This window comes from Cardiocondyla obscurior, linkage group LG02 (genome assembly GCF_019399895.1).
Source record: "Cardiocondyla obscurior isolate alpha-2009 linkage group LG02, Cobs3.1, whole genome shotgun sequence".
Lineage (NCBI taxonomy): Eukaryota > Metazoa > Arthropoda > Insecta > Hymenoptera > Formicidae > Cardiocondyla > Cardiocondyla obscurior.
Genome location: NC_091865.1, coordinates 2,195,427 through 2,212,468, shown reverse-complemented (window position 1 = coordinate 2,212,468; position 17,042 = coordinate 2,195,427). Strand labels below are relative to the sequence as shown.

General features: G+C 44.2%; 1 protein-coding gene across 4 annotated transcripts in view; it reads right to left on the bottom strand.

The window, feature by feature from the left end:
- Positions 1-1,463: 1,463 nt before the first annotated feature.
- Eip93f (Ecdysone-induced protein 93F) overlaps positions 1,464-17,042 on the bottom strand; it is a 149,725-nt gene continuing 134,146 nt past the window's right edge. For 2 of the 4 annotated variants that reach the window (XM_070674716.1, XM_070674715.1), the window contains exons 3-10: positions 15,803-16,605; positions 15,330-15,641; positions 14,404-14,643; positions 13,843-13,922; positions 8,668-9,094; positions 4,628-4,865; positions 3,313-4,165; positions 1,464-3,085 (exon numbers count right to left, since the gene is read on the bottom strand). In XM_070674716.1, coding sequence (XP_070530817.1) covers positions 1,795-3,085; positions 3,313-4,165; positions 4,628-4,865; positions 8,668-9,094; positions 13,843-13,922; positions 14,404-14,643; positions 15,330-15,641; positions 15,803-16,605 — 4,244 coding nt within the window. In that variant the 3' untranslated portion in view covers positions 1,464-1,794. Of the gene's footprint in view, positions 3,086-3,312; positions 4,166-4,627; positions 4,866-8,667; positions 9,095-13,842; positions 13,923-14,403; positions 14,644-15,329; positions 15,642-15,802; positions 16,623-17,042 lie in introns of all 4 variants that reach the window. The other 2 variants (XM_070674717.1, XM_070674718.1) reach the window with 2 other exon arrangements.

Genomic DNA, 17,042 nt, shown 5'->3' with positions numbered 1-17,042 from the left:
TAAACACTTTATACTTATTTAAAAAAGAACATAATTTTTTTTTTACATTGTTTAGTATACGCAAACTCTTGTGAGAGTATAAAAAAAATTCTATAGTCGAACAAACGTAAATTTTTGGCTCGAATGTGCCAATTCGTGTTAATCGTTCGATTCAAAATGATCACTCGCGAATTTGTGGGCAATTCTCAACAACGAAGATCGTATTCTCGATATTTTTTTCTGTATTCTTCCCATTTTCACGCCCGAAACGTGGGACGCTTTCACGTCGAGCGCTGGCTTCGAAACAACCGAGATTATAGAAATATTGTCGCCTCGTGGAAAAAAAAAATACAAAAAAAAAATGAAGAAAATGTCACCTACGCGCGCCAACAAAAGCTTTGGCTCGTTCTCGCTCCGCACACGTTCGTAATGACCAAAAAATATATGTATATATAATATATTATTCCTTATATAATTATATCGCTCCTTAGTTAAGTAGTGTTTAAATAGTAGACAATAAGTTTTTTTTTTTTTTTTTCATTTTGGATTAGGTAGTTTTACACTCGCAGAGGAAAAAATATGCTGTCGCGTCGGCATTTTTGTTCCATCGTTAAACCTTTCGTCGTCGTCCACCGATTGATAGTGGTTGTAATAATTAATAATCGTAATAATAATCATCGAACGGCTAACATTCCGCGCTGCGTGCGCCCATGCGTGCATCACGTTGGCGTCGCGGCCGAAGCCTCCTTCGACGGCCAAGACTATATCGCGAAACGTAACGGGCTCGTCTCCGGATCCTTCTCCGCGTCTATCATAGAAATGGAAATCCTACATCGGCGCAACGTGATTTCGTGAAGCTTGAACCACCAGCGGCGCGAATATAAGATTCTCGGCTACGCCGTTGCAATTACACATTGCGCGCACGCAACGCCTAAGTATCTCGTTATGTTCCCTATTTTTGTATAATCACGTATATGTAATTGTTTCGTATGCACGACGTGTGTGTATGTGTTATAAATGCGCGTAATGCTGCTGGGTGTATGAGATACTTGTGTGTGGGAAAATCTCTTGGAATGTTGGGCTTGTAGAAACGCGGTCAGAATGAGTCCTTGCGTCTGCTAAAGCGTGTCGCGCGTGAATACTCAGCACGATGAACAAAGTCGCGTGTCTTTTATCCGTTACGTTTCTCGGGTATTATACTCTGGTGCGAGATGTATCTTCGCTTATATGTCGAAAGGGTTTCCTGCACGCGCGTCTAACAACAAGTTGGCCGAGCCGTGGGCCAGCCGGACGCGGGTTTATACGGCGAGTTATGCGTTAATTGGCGAAATCGCAGTAGGTTTTTTTTTTTTTTACGGTTAGCTGCGCTAGCACTTGTGCATCGCCACTTTTTGTTCTCCCCTTCTTGCAGTTTACTTGCCTCGCGACGTTCGAGGTCTTTTTCCAATCAGAATAGAAAGGTCGTGGAGGAGCAGATGGGGGAATGGGGGTCATTGGACAATCGAGGGTATTTATCGCGTCGGCGGCGGTACTTGAGGATTCCCTTCGTCCCTGTACTCGAATCGATCATTCGGCGCGAGGAGCTTTTCTGCCTCCGTGGCCGTTTTTCGTCGCCCGACGCGGGCGAAATAGGGAAAATAGAGTAAGGCGCGAAGGGAAACCCGGTTTGCGGCGCGCAACGACGAGAAGGCGCACGGGTTACGGTGCGTGTGAGAGATCTGGGCGGGAATGTGGACTTACTGTATATGGGTCTTTTCTTTTGTTTTACTGTACTCGTAACTGTATACTTTAGTGATAACTGATACTGACTTTCGTCTACTCTACGGAATCCTCCATGCTGAGCGCGGTGCTGCGCTGCTCCGCCGCCGCCGGCTGTTGGCTGTTAGTCGGCTCGCCGGATCTGCTGCTCGCGGTGTTGTAGCCCCTCTGCAGTTGCACGACCAGCCCGCTCACTGTAGCGTATTCCTTTTGTTGTTGCTGCGGCTGAGTCTTCTGGCTCGAATGATCTACTATAAGCTTACTATCACAGGCACTTTTTTTGTCAGTTGACGCGGCGTAGAGGTTGTGTAAGTCCGGGTAGTGGTTCAGCTGTGATTGTTGTTGCTGCTGCAAGCTCAGAGGCTGCTTCCGGTCGCGATCCTCCTGGCCGCCGTTGTGAACCTCGCGCTCTCTGCTACTACGATCGATCCTCGAGTCGCGGGTGCTGTCCTCGTCCCTGCTACCCGCTCGAGAAATAGACAGAGGCGTCGGCGGGGACGTCAGCCGGTCGCTGCCGTCTTCCGTGCGGCCTCTCTCCGACGGCGAGGGGCTTAGATCGACCGTGGGCACGCGCTCCGGTCTCTCTGGCACTATTCTGCCTCCCGTTGGTCCTCGATAACTCTCGTCTTCGCTACTGTCTTGCGTCATTCGCGGCAGCGGGGTTCTCCTTGAATTTCTGCATAGCTGGTCGATTAGCGTCTTGCTGCTCATCGTTTCCGGATGCTGCGACTGTTGCTGTTGATTTCTCGCTTCCGCTATCGCCCGCTGGTCCCTCGGAATGCCTGTCTCAAGGCTCGACCTGATCAGATTGTCCAGGAAACTACCGTTCGCCCCGGGTCCGTCGTAGATACTCTCCACCACTTCGCGCGGCGCCTTCGCTATCGAAGCGCTTCGAGAGTTCGAAGTTCCAGCCGCGTCCGCCGTTCCGGATACGCCGACTCCGTCTCGGTCTCGTTGCTGGTGCTGTTGCTGTTGTACCATTGTTGCGTTTCGTTGTTGTTCCTGTAATCCACGCATTCTCTGCGACGCGAAATATTGTTCCGGAAGGATCGGTACGTTCGGCGCGCCACCCATGAAGGGGGAGGGCATAAAGGGCGTCGGGTTCCAGAAGTTGAAGGGTCCGAACGGTAGGTGGGGCATACCCTCCATAAACGGAGGCATTTTCAGTCCGTTCGGACCGGGTATACCGCCGGGCGGTGTAAACGGTTTCTGCGGCTTCAGTTGGGGCTTCTTGTCGACACCAGCGGTGCCCGGCCGCATCGCCGCAGCCGCAGCCGCGGCCGCTGCCGCCGCCGCTGCTGCCGTTGTCGCGGTCTCCTTCGATTTGTCGTCCGGTTGCTTCTGGTCCCTAGAAAAAAGATTAACTAAAATTAGAACTTTTTATTTTTAATAATTTTATATATATATATTTTTTTTTATAATAATAATTTGCGAAATATGATTTAAAAAATATTCCGATAGTTTTATTAAAATTTTACTCGCAACGTCGGCAAGTTAAAAAAAAGAAAAAGAAAACGCGAAATTAAAGTAAAAGATAAAAAAACTTTATCAAAGGGCAAATAAAAATCAACTTACCTTTTGCGCGGCCTCATGAGATGCCGCTCCTTGACTTTGTACTCAAGGGTGGAGTGCGGAACTCCGTAAAAGCTGCCGGCGCGATGCACGCTCATCTCGCCGCGTTGAACCGCGCGTACCGCCTCGACGAGGCTGTCCCGGTCGTAATTTCTGTACTTGCCGCGCTTAGGTCTGGTTCCTTTTCCGCCGGTGCTAGGTTTCGATTTATTCGCTTCTTGCGCCTGCTGCTTGGATTGCTGCTGCGCCGGTGACTGCTGCTGCGATGGTTGCGGAGGTGTGTAACGACCTCTCTTGAACGGGCTCGGGTCCGTCATCATGGCCTGCTGCGACGAAACGACGCCTGCTTGCTGACAGCCCGGTATACCGGCCGCGCCGGGCGCCTGACCCTCTTGGAACTTGACGCTGATGCTCTTGGCGATGACGTCGCGGAAATTAACGGCCACCGCTTTGCCCACCAGCGAATTCGTGGGACTGCTGGTACCGGAGAACGCTGGACTGGCTCGCTCCAGGAGGCCCGGACTCGAGGCGGCTGCTGCGAAGCTCTGGGCGAACGCGGCGGATGTCGGCTCGCCGTTTTTACTGGAACAACCCGGCGTACTGGCGGGCTTGTAGGACGGAATCTTCAGTATCGCTCTACCCTGAGCGCTGTCGCTGGCTTCTTCTTCAATGTTAGGATTGAAGTCGTCGTTCGTCATGGGCGCGCGCTGCTGTGACTGCGTTTGATGCGCGGCGAGGGGATGGTGCGGATGATGCGTTTGCGATTGGTCTCCGTTCACGTTCTTGTTCAGCCTCTTGTCCTCGCACATCAGCTTCCTCATTACGTCGGGTATGCGATAGTCTCGCGTATCCATGCCTATATCATTATTGCAAGATTTATAGAAATTTGTCCGTTAGTACTGATGAATATATCGTGATAATTTCTTGTTAATTAGAAAATCGAAATATAGATTCAAGCTAAATAAAATTGCAGTTTTCGAAAGCGATATAATACATGCATACAATATGTATGTGTATATCGGCGAGCTGATTAACTAGGGCCTGGCTTCTATCGATTCTAGAAGTCTTATCGTGGTGTAATACACTTTTCGGCTTTCCTTTCTTGACGCAGATTGGTTAGTGGTGTGAATGAATAAAATAAATCCTTATCGCAAATGTCCCAATATTCGAATGTCAACGTATGACGCTATTTTTACACAGTAAAGTAACTTCGTGCATGCGTGCAATCTTATACTTATCGTTAAAAAAAAAAAAAAAAAAAAAAAATTAATTTTAAAACGAGTTTATAAATTTTTAATTTATTAAGAATTAATTTTACCTAATGGTGCAGCGGCAGCCAGCATTTTTTGAATATAGGGACCAATATTTGCGTGTTCCAATCCCGGCCATTCGGCACCCGTCTCGTGTCCCCGTTGCAGCAGGTTCCTGAGGGAATCGCCGCCGGCTCCCTCGAGCGTAGAAAACCTTACGAGATCCTCCAATGAGAGCAGAGGCTTCAGTAGGGCCTTTTCGACTTCCTTCTCTTCTTCCGCACCGGACAGTTCCTTGTCGTCCACCTGTTAAAAAAAAATCTCTTCTAGCGATTTCTGCATATTTCTCGTTGATAAAAGAGCATCTAAATTGCAAATTACAGTCAAGTTGTCCTCTCGAGGAAAGTAAAAGTAGGTACTTCCACTCCGTCTCTAGAGACATGAATAGAAGCATTGCTTTTTTTTTTTCATCATCGATAGTCATTAAGCAACCATTACTGCTCATAAATGACAACTTCTCGTTCGAGTGCTTCATCGAGAGGTGTCTAGAGTAATACGTATATTTGTATCGTGTGTAAGTGTTAATTGTCCATGTAGATATATACGAAGTGTTTTCCGTAAAGTGACTTACGTTGCACATAAAAAAAAAATTATAATAATTAATAAATAAAATTGAGGAAAACGTAATGCAGGGAAAACGAGCTATGAAAATGTTTACATGAATTTAATATAAAAAGAAAAGAAAAAAAAAAATTACGCATCGGTTTTAACTACTTCGAAGTGACGTTTTGTAAATCTTGAGAATTTCTCGAGAATTTAAAACCACTTTACAAACTTTTTGATATTTTGTTATTTTATAAAAAGCAAACTCTTGTACGCAGCTCTTTCACTGAAGATGCACTTTACTTTTATTTGCTCACCGAGTTATTTATTGTTAAATATAAACCGAGTCACTTTACGGAAACCACTCGGTACATACATCGCCATTGATTGTAAAGTAGCCAAGCGCCATGCAGGAGAGCTCTGCTAATCAGTATAGAATATTTTTCAAAGCAGCAGCGACAAATATTTTATAGGAGAATCGTTATCGATATCCTCAGCAAAAAAATAGAAAAAAAAAGAAAAGACCCAAGGCACGATAATCGCGTCTATCTTTTCCCTTACTAATCCTTAATAGAATAAAAAGTGGGCGGGATTCGCGTAGAGAAAAGCTTATCTTCGGCGTGCGTTTCGACGAGATACGCCGGAATTCAAGTGCAGAGATACCACTCGGGACTCGTTTAAGGCGCATGCATTGCACTAAAAGTGAAGCAACAGTCTTCTATGATGGCTTCTACATATAAACGGCACGGGTACGCGATCGCACGAAATGCAGGCACGAAAAATGAGACCTTAACCGTTCTTCGCGCATAGAACCGTGCTTGCGATGCTCGGCAAGTTCTATCATAAAATAGCGCCTCTCGGTGTTCATGCTGAGGCGAGGTACAGTCGGCAGATGATTTTAAGTAGCGACTATTACAACCAACGGACCGTGCGATGCTAGACACCATTTAGCAAAGTACGATACGGTTAAACGCAATGCAAAAGATTTTCTCGATTAAGGAGATTATTTATTCGGTATCGTATAGCGATATTATCGTAAAATTTTATCAACAGTATTTTTCAATCTCATTTATTTTTTTTTTAGATAAAAATATACTAAAATTTAGAATAAAAAAAAGAAAAAAGAAACTTTGCCGCCGTTGTCGAGAAGAAATTAAACATTTGCATACGTTTTGATACCTTGTAATTCAATTACGAACAATTCTCTCTCTCTTTCTCTCTCTCCCTCTTTCTCTCTCTGTACGCGCTTAGCAAAATTAATTGCGATCATCATGAATCAAAGCAAAAGACACTATTTGGTGCCGAGAATTAAATTGGACCACTGCGTTTAATCTGCCGTAATCTTCGATCGCGCGACTGTTTCACAGATAGCGGCGCGCTTACTGAAACCGTGATCCCCCGTCCATTACAAAACAATTATTCGATCGAACGTTTCTATGCGGAGAATTGTATGCGCGACACATCGAGGATGCAGAGTGTCGAGGTTCAGAAGCGGTACATTTATAAATTCCGTGTCGCGACCCCGTAAGAACAAAAAAAAAAAAAAATCGAGTTCGGGCAAATCTTACTTTCGTCTCGACACGAATTTTCCCAAAAACTTACCTCGAATCTTGCAACCTCGCGGACACCAAGTTGCCGTGTGTTAAACTACAAATAGTGAGATAAAAAAAGTTAAACAGCCCATGCAAGAAAATCCTGGACACTACGATACGTCACGGCGATCGGTTCGAAGCCGCATAGACCAGTATCTCTTTCCTTCAGCGTGAGGACACCGAACAAACGTCATAGTTGCCGTCAACATTTTTCACACTAGGTCGATATTAATCTCTGCCTAATTACGCGAGACATTTCCAAATAATATTCTCTCTAGCTCTTTCTTTTTTATTTTTTTTTTTCCCCCAAAATTATTTCTTAATCTAAGAATATCTTTAAAGTAAATGTTGAAAAAGGGATACGTGTAAAGTATTACCGTATAATTTTACATTATCCACGTTTTATATAAAAATTTAGTATATCACATTTCGTAGATAAAAAAAAAAGTTTATGTTCATTTTAAATATCTAGTGCAGAGTTTTGAAAATTTATTAATATTACTGCGATCTAGAAATGAGAGCTATTTTTGTTTTCTACATGAAATTAAAATATAAGTAAACGCCGATCGACCGAGTCCGCGGAATCGGGCAACTATATACGTATCGTTTAGTAATACAAGATACATATTCGGTCCGCGCGAGGTCCACGATCGCCGTGCCAGAGGTATGTTTTGGGGAAGCTTCATTCGTTCTTCCTAACCAAAACCACACTTAGGTACAAATGAACGGTATATATTCGCGAATTTTCCCGGCGAGATTTCCCTCGTGCATCGTTCGGTTTCCCACCCTTCCGCGTTTCTCTGCATGGTAATCGACCTATTTTGCCACGTAAATCATGAAGACTCATTCGCACGCGGACGATTTGGCTGAACGATACGTGATCTCTCGAGTAAGATTGACGACATTCTATAACGTGACTTTGGAAATTGTCTCGCAATTATAATCTTATTATCTCTACGGTAACTATTTAAGATAATATTTCTTTACGTGCCACTTTTCCTGCTAGCTGTTAATTAATATTTTCTCTTTATTATCGATGCATATTGCCGGCTTAACTCATAGATATTTATAGTCATTATCGCAACGTGTCTATAAACAAATACTTGTTACAAGTTTCATCTATAAAATCGTTAATCAGTGAGATATCAATTTTTGTAACAAAAATCTAATCGTATATTATCTATCTGTATATTACATTTATATTTATAGCTCTTTTTCACAATTTTGTTATATAAATCGGCGTGCAAATGTTACGTTGCAACTATATTTTATCGGACCAAATGCCTGATAATTGTTTCTTTTTTATTCGATACTTCTCTTGATAATACTTGCCGCGTAATTTATTGGCCGGCATAAAATCCGATTTTACGAATTGAAAATAATTTGTGAATCGAAACAGCGCGTGAACATTTACATCGGAGATGCACTCGAAATAGCACTTGCGAATACGAATCGCGCAACGATATCAATCCACCAACATTCCGCATTATTTGAAACGAAACAACGAGGCAACTCCGTAATCACTTCGTCGCATCATCGGCTCGTTTCCGAATGCGAAACATTGGACATCGATAACGGAATCTCTTGAGATAAAAGGATAGACGACGGAGCGATCTTTGCGCGTCGCTTCGACTCTTCGCATCATTCTCTCGCGAGATTCTTCAGTCGCGCGCTGCCAAATGCGAATTTGCATCCTCGGCTTTTCTATCCGACACGCGTGAAAGACCGACGAGATTTCGGGCACGTGTCGGTGGCACGTTTCCATTCCCCGCTCTCTGCATCTCGCCCATTCACGCTTACTCTCTCTCTCTCTTTCTCTCTCTCTCGTTCTCTCTCTTTCTTTGATTCTTCCTTCTTTCTTTCTCTCTTTCTAGATCTCTAGCTATCTTCCGTTGTCTGTCCCCAAAACCTACCTCGTCCACTTGCGGGGGCGGAGTGGTCGCGGAGGCGTTTTGGGTCGTATTTGGTGTTGTTGTAGTAGTGGTGGTGGTGGTGGTGGTGATGGTGATGGTCGTGGTGGCTGGGGCGCCGGACTCGTGAGGGTGTGAATGGGTGCTAGTCAGGGACGCGTCCCTTTCGCGTTCCATCGCGAGCTTGTAGACCTTGTTGCGCAGGGTGCTACGCGGTATCCCGTAGATCACCGCTGCCCGCCGCGTGCCGAGCTTGCCACTCTGGATATCTCTGAGGGCGGCCTGCAACTCTTCCTCGGTGTAAGTCCTCCTGCCGCCCCCAGCACCCACCACTGGAACACCACCGACGCCTGCCGCAGCCGCGGCTGCCGCTGCCGCCGCCGCGGTCACAACCGGTCCGGTCATTCGCGGTTTCGCGCGGTAACACGAGCTGAAACAGCATTAATCAAAGTTATATTCAGGTCAGCCAATATGGTTTTTACGTGCAATATAACCGATCGCGAGCCATTTGAAATCTAATTCGAAGGTGGGCTAATTTAAAAATAAATTCCGCATAGATTCCTTCGGTGAGCCGAATTTTTAGCAACGTTTAACTCTTATCATTGTAACCGGCCGTGCGGTATTACACAAGAGGTGTCAATGCAACGGAAATAATTAGATAAATATCATTTCGCCGGTTAATTGTATTTTGCTAGGGAGAACTCATTATCGTGCCCCTGGAGTTGATTTATTTCACTGCCCCGATTTTTAAGATAATTTTTATAACAGTCTGTTAGTCATCTTATCAAATAACTGTGTTTATTCTGCGGATTACTAATGTCATCAACGTCTGGAATTTTTTTTTTATGTATTTTTTTTTATGTATTATTTCTCGCTACTTTAAGTTGCGCAATGCATGCAGTTTTAGAAACTAAATTAATGGTATTTTTTGGGGGGGAGAACTCAATATTACATAAGACAGTTTACATTTAATATTCTTACAACTTCCTTTTTATCGGTAAAAAAAACAAAAGACTTTTATTGACATTTTTCTTATGCATTCTCTTCACAATTGTTGCGAAGGAATAATCACGAACCTAGTCAAGATCTAGTTTGCGTTCATAGCTCACTTGCTTATAATGTTTGCTATTTAAATGTTTTATAATCAAGAAATGGTGTGGTTGGCCTCCCGGTCGATTCCGTCACGTCAGTAGTCATCGACCGGCGCTGATTTATCTGCGATTTTTGTTTGTCGACTCGTCTGCGGTTTACCGTCGCGCCGCGGTGTGCCGGACGTCTTATCGTACACCTTCGCGGCAGATTTTCAATGTAATTTAATTTATTTACGACAGGATAATTTTTTTTTTTATTATGTGTCGGATTATATTAACCAGGCTGTCAATGCACTTTTATTATTGCCCGACGCGAAGATTTTTGACTGCTGGGTTTCCCCTCTGGCCCGGTACGCTTCTCCATAGCTAACTTAGTCACCCCGGATTCCTCTAAGGGTACATCTACTTTCGTTTCCCCGTATATGCTCCAATCTAAACGAGGATTTAATTTCGACTCAACAATTTCGTCAGCGGTCCTATCTTATCGCTAATTACGCAGTCACATGATGCGTCGGCGCGGACTTTTCTCTCTCTCTCGTCTCTTTCTTTTCTCTTCCCCGTCGAACTTTCTCTTTCTTACATTCCAGTCTCCCCTTTACGCTTCTTCATTACGCACAACGACGTATGTGCATGAGGAGGTACTCTGCATCTTCGATATGTCAGGAGGTGCTGATTATGGTAGACTAATAATAGACTATAGATAAAAATTCGATGCGCAAAATGTTCCGCGAGGGAAAACAGCGAAAACATGGGGGCAACGTACGCTCCCAACAATCTGGCACGTTCAATTCACTCGAGTTATCGATTATTTTCACTTTTAAACTATAGACACTTTAGATTAATTTGCTACAACGAGATTCACCTTACGGGCATAATGTTCTACACAGAAAATTAAATAACCGGTACATTATTTTAATTCTCGTCTTTGCATTGATAAATCTCATCGCATGATGTGGGTATAAATTGCGCCGCGAAAGGTAAAACGTCTCGGCAAAGTACTTCCAAGGTGTTCTTCATAATCTTTCCAACATGTGGCCAAGCGTTATCGCGTTGAAATATCACTTTGTCATATCTCCTAATAATATTTACGTACGCAAATTATGCATTTTAAATAAAAAAATAAAATAAAAGAAGCATAAATGCTCAAATGTAACGAAATTTATAATTATTAAAACAAACTAGAACGCTTCGCGTGCGCTATTTTTTAAAAGATTTCAATTACAAATTAAACCGAGTCTCAAATTTGATTTTAAATAGAAAGAAGAAAAGTTTATTACATGCAATAGGTGAAATTGCCGGATTAACGCGTTTTTTTAGTTCGGTTGTGCAAACAACTCGATTTGAATGGCTCGACCTTCCTGGAAACCAGGATCAAAGCTACACGGGATTCGCAATTCGTTATTGGTACACGTCAAACACGTGCAAACGCGAGCAGGCGCCGATGCGACCATGTGGCCACTTAATACAAGTTACCCTCCAGAGTTAAGTTAAGAAACGAGAATACACGTGAGCTTGCAGTTTGAGAAATGATGAATAGACTTTATTACGTATATACTAAATTGAGGTGGTTATCGAACGCGAATATTAGTTAATCGATCAAACTAATTCTCTTACACTAAGAGTAGAAATACACCCCCAAACCATAACAGAACCTCCTTCATGTTTCTCCAGTTCATTGTAAATTTTTGGGGTTTAATTGTTCATTAACTTTCCGCCACACTCTTACTCTATTGTCACTTTCGGCCACATCAAACTTACTTTTATTTAAAAAAAATTTCATTATTCCATCATTGACTATCCTATGAATTGTATGCTTTTGCAAACTCAAGTCTTTTTTTTTTTTATTCTTTTTTCTATTTTTCGCACTAATTAATGGTTTTTTTCTGGCGACTCTTCCATTATATTTTTCGGATCTTAAAACTCTTTGAACAGTTTCTACATGTACTATAATCCCTCGTTTTTCTTGTAATATAGTTACGTTTTTTGATTAAACTGTCACAACTAGGCAGGTCGCTTATTGCACGGTTCTTACGCGTAAATGTTTAATGTATCGTGCTTCAGTGTTTTAAACTGTACGAAAAAATTTCGTTGTAATACGTTTGTGCGATCGCGGTGGTAAGCAGCCGGTATCCTCTAAACCGTAATAATACCAACGAGTTGCTTGAACTTTGCAACCCTTTGAGCTTTAAACTGTTATACGTCTGCGGTACGTACCTCAATAAATATTTAAGCAGTCCGTTTCACAGAATCGATGTAACTCGGTTGTGGTCTCGAATGCGAAACATGATAGAGCAAATTTCGTGAACTTATCCACACATCTAATAAATAAATGACAGCGAGAGAAAAAACTTCTATGCACATTTTTTTTGTTTCGCGACGTTGCGAAATGGATTATTAAAATAAATAATAAAAATGATAGTTATATAATTCGCTTTCTATAAAAAAACGCTTGTGTTTTTGCTGATTTGCGTTATTAAGGATAATTTCTTTGTTATACGGTACCCGATTCATTGCATTTATTAACACGAGGGTGGTCTTTAGACATGTATTATTTGAAACCCATATTTATACTAATACAAGGAATAGTTATATTTATAAAATTATAACTTATTCGTGCGATATCACACATAATAATTTTTGACATACCTGCAAAAAAATATCTGCCAGTAAAACGAGACAAATTAAATAAAAAAAATTTATTTAACTAACCAAAGAACATTTAGAAACATCGTTTGTTTAAAAATATATTTCCTCTAAATATCTTAAATTTAAATATTGTCTAAGTAGAAATATCAAGCAAATTATTTGATTGCGCTAGTTGAAACATTTTTAAATTCTGCTCATCTTACAAAAATATTTTCTACCGCCAATCAAAATATTTCTATCAATCTTGTTTCGTTGCACCGGTACAAGTACAAGAATTTTTTTTTAGTGCAGGTAAATGTAATAATAGTTACGTTGCGCCAATTGCCGATTTAATTCTGCACATTTATCCGGATAAATCTGAAAATGCAGCGCATGACCGCGAACTCGATCAGCCCGCACCAGTGTCGAGCGAACGATACGATTCCCCTCTGCCGTTGTCGCGCGTGACGTCTTTACGCGGGAGATAAATCACGGTTATGCCCGGCCGCGTGATTGGCACCTAATTGCGACGGCATTCCGGATCGACTGGCTGTCAGTTTCGCGATTTTCGAAAGTCGTTCGCCGACGGTGTTTTAATCGACGCCTTATCGAAACGCCCGCCCGGCCCGGCTTAAACGGCCACTCGATCACGAAGAACGTTCGCTACGGAATGCGATCACGGATCGTATTCTTTTTTTTTTTTTTTTTCCCCTCCAACATTCGCGTACGGAATGCATATTCGTATCGGTGGCTCGCCTCGAGGTGTAAAGCGAGTTGCGCGATAACGCCCAAACGACGCCTCATTGTCGTTGACAAACGGCGATTTTCCAACGTGTGTGGGAAAAGAACGTGTTCTCTCTTTCTCTCTTTCTCTCTTTCTCTCTCGTCGCAGCTAAACATTCGTACGATTTTAAGCATGTCACTTCCATCTATCTTTTTTCGCTCTTATTCGAACCGCGCGGATTTTTAGACAGAGGCGCTTATCATCTTTAGCGCTTATCAATTTAAACGTGGAGTTAGAATAGTTATTATTATGCATTTATCGCATTTAGCATTAAATGCATCGCGCTCAGTTTGTTAACGACAGAAGTGAAATTACAAAGTTAAATCAAACGAAATTAAATTAGGGATCGAATTTTTGCGTGATGAAAATCTTTTCAATCCGTTTTAATTTTTTTTTTTTTCTTGTTTTTTTTTTTATCTCTGTTGCGCATAGTTATTCGATTAGCATTCCTTTATAATTTTCTTCACTTAACTTTGAAATTGCATTTATCGCATTAACGAGTCAGGTAGTTAACGTCTGTTTTTGTGAATAACATAGCATATTTATAATTTAAATTGAAAGCATGGTACACGCGTCGTTGTTGCACGATTTATTTATACCGCTTGGGGTAAAAATCAATTGTCACTTGGCCGGGAAAAACCGGATCGATTAGTCGGGGAATGTTAAACGATTACTTACTTGAGGATAGTCTTGGGATCGATGCCTGTCGGCATTCTCAGAGGTATTTTCTGTTGCTCCAGTAGAGATATGTTGTTATCCTAAAGAAACAAACGGACAAACGGTATTAATATTAAAAACCCGCCGAGAATAGGCTTATTGTAGACAAATAAATAATTATCAACTAATTACGCAAGCGTCCAGCCTAGTTACTTTAGATGTCTGCGTTAGTCACTCAATAATAGGAAGCGCTAATAAGAAACTAGGTATGTAGAGGAACTAATTGTTTAGCAATATATGAAACAGCCAATCGTACCCTAAATAATAGCCGTATCGTAACGGGCCATTAAAAAAGGTTATAAATATGCCTATGAATAATTTCTATATCGTTTACAATCATCTTCGCTCATAATCTGATTCTCGATCGAACACTTGGCGCAATGTGCGATCGTTCTCGTCGTGAATTCAACGTGCGATTATACTCGAACGAGCGTTTTTTTTTGCACGAATAATGACAAATAGCCGGAGAAAAGAACCCGCGCGTATCTCCACGCGTTTTAGCGGTAGCGTCGCGAAACTTACCTGAGAATTTCTGGGTTTGGCCGAGAGATCGAGAGGTTGATCGGCCGCCGCGCCGCTGTCTTGATGGGTTTGCACCCCGACCAGGGGCGCCTCCCTCGGCGGTAAGCACCATTGGGGCAGCAAGGTGGGATAAGTGCCGCTGAGAGCGGCGGCGACCACGGACGCCGCCATCGGGTCCACCTGGACCGACATCGGTGATTCCGCCGATCGCGAACTGCTGCTACTGTCGCTCTGCGGGCTCTGCGGGGCATAACACGGAGAAACGTGTCATCCCGGCTCGCACGATATGAAAAAGGCTACCCGACTGAACAGCCGGTACACTGGTCGGGTAGCAGAAGGGGGGCACCAGGGTGAGATCCGCGAGAAGACGCGATACGGCGGGATCGAATTCTGATCGAATTTCATTTCTCGTAAGGCGCGCCGCCTTCGCGAGTCCTCGTGAATCTTTTATGGGGGAGGGTGGCGGGGGGTGGCGGAGGGCGTCAAAGTGATCAAAGCTGAGAGATTGGCGGGAGGTGCGGCGATGCGGCCGACGCCGAAGTACAAAGTACGCTCGACTTAATCAAAAGTGGCAAAGGCCAGCTCGTACTCGAGCCGCGCTCGTGACGGCACAACAGGTGTACGGAACGAAGATGAAACGAGAGCCCGATGGCGCGATTGCGTAAGTGCACTGCAGGCGAAACGAGCAGCATTAGTGTGCATCGACTTGTCTACTATTCTTGATAAATCGTCGGAACAAAAAACGTCGCAGAATTTCAGAACTCGATATTCCGAAGAAAGATTATTTGTACATTCGTTTGCTCATTTCTGTCTTTTACCGGATCCCCCACGCGGATAATCTCTACACAAAATTAGCAATGAAGGACGAGGTTGATGCTCAGCCATGCGCAACCTCACACTCGGTAGATTCGCCGGAGGGTACTTACAAGGGGCGGCTGGTCGTCGTGGGGTAGTTTGCCGTCGAGACAGAAGTAACACTTGTCGAGAGGCTTCCAGTCCTCCGGTGGCGGACTCGTGCGTCTTCCAAGGAGAAAAGGCGTCGCGGCGCCCTTCGCGTTTGCGTTCCCGTCGCGGCATAACAGCCCCGACCTGGTCCCTTCCGAATCCGTCGCCGGCGTCGTTAATATCGTAGTACCGCCGCCAGAACCCGGTATCTCCTGCAGCTCCTCTTCTTTCTTTACCCTCAGTAATCCCTGCGTTACCGGTGCCCGCTCCAACGCGACTTCCTCCGTTCGTTCCTGAAATGAAAAGATACAAGGCTTGAAGAAAATCGCACCGGCGAAGTGCGAGACGATATAAATTTTTTTTTTTAATTGCCCGCTTTGTAACACTCGGTCACTTTTATGATTTAATAACTCGTTAATATGTCTTATTAAACGCACGATAAATTGACACTAACCTTGGTCCCTTCCGTGTCGGTAGCGTTGGCAGTCGGATGATCCCGTGTCGCACGATCGTTCTCTGTTCTGAGAGGACTGACCGTCGACCTGTCGACGTCTTCGTCGAGCTTGAGCCGTTTTTCCGCCTCGTTCTGGCCCCGTCCCGTCTCCTCGTCGTTCTCCTCGCCGTCTTCCTCCCCGTCGACGTCTTCGCCGTCGTTTTGCCGGCGTCCGCGTCGCCGTCTCGTCGTTATCGTCGTCGTGCCGGTCGCCGTTGTCGTTGCCGACGTGGTCGTCGCCGTTTCCGTCGTTGTTACTTCCGCCGTCGTCGCCGCCGCCGTCGCCGTCGTACTCGACGTGTCCGTCGTCCTCGCAGTGGTATCTTCCCGTGAAGTACCGTCCGCGGACTCCTCCTCGGCGGCTTCGGTCTTGACTTCGCTCGGTTTTAGACGACGCGATTCCTCCTGCTGCTGCAGATGGTCCTGGACCGGCGCGGGTAGATGCTGATGATGGTTCTGCAGATGATGCCTCTGCAGATTCTCCTGTTTCACCACGCCGGTCGCGAGCGTCGTCGTCGTCGTCGTCGTCGTCGTGGTCGTCGCCGTCGTCAGCACCGTCGACGGCAACGACGTGGGTGCCGGGTGATGCAGCTGCGGCCCAATTTGGTCTAGGTTTCCGGATATCGGGTTGCAGGACGACGACAACGCCGGATAAAGCCGATGGTGGGGCTGTGATTCGCTGCTGCGGGTGCCGCTGTACAGGGTGTCCTGATATTGCTTCCATCTCCTACGGCCCATCAACTCCTCCGCTACCCGTTCCAGACCTGCGACACCACCGCAACTATATCAAACAATGACGTGCACCGGTTACCCGGGACTCGCGTGCATAGAAAGACGTGTTTCGGTTAGGGAAATCGGTGCCGGACCTTCGGTACTTGGCTCGTGCGAGGGAAAGACTTGGCTACAAAATTTTCGTGTCTTTCATAAACTTACCAGTTCTTATCAATTAACGTTAAAACTAAAATAATATAAAAATAACTTAAACTATATACATCTCGGAATATATTTTTGTCAAATAATTAATCGACAAATAATTAACGCGAAATATTTTAGCTCACGTTCCAAATGCCATCACCTTTTATTTTCTCTCTCGAATCACATGAATTCGCCGGTTAGTTACGATACAAATTAATATAAATTTATTACAGCTGGCGAACGCTGCCTCTAGTTAATTGAATGTTAAAACGGATAACTGCGTGGT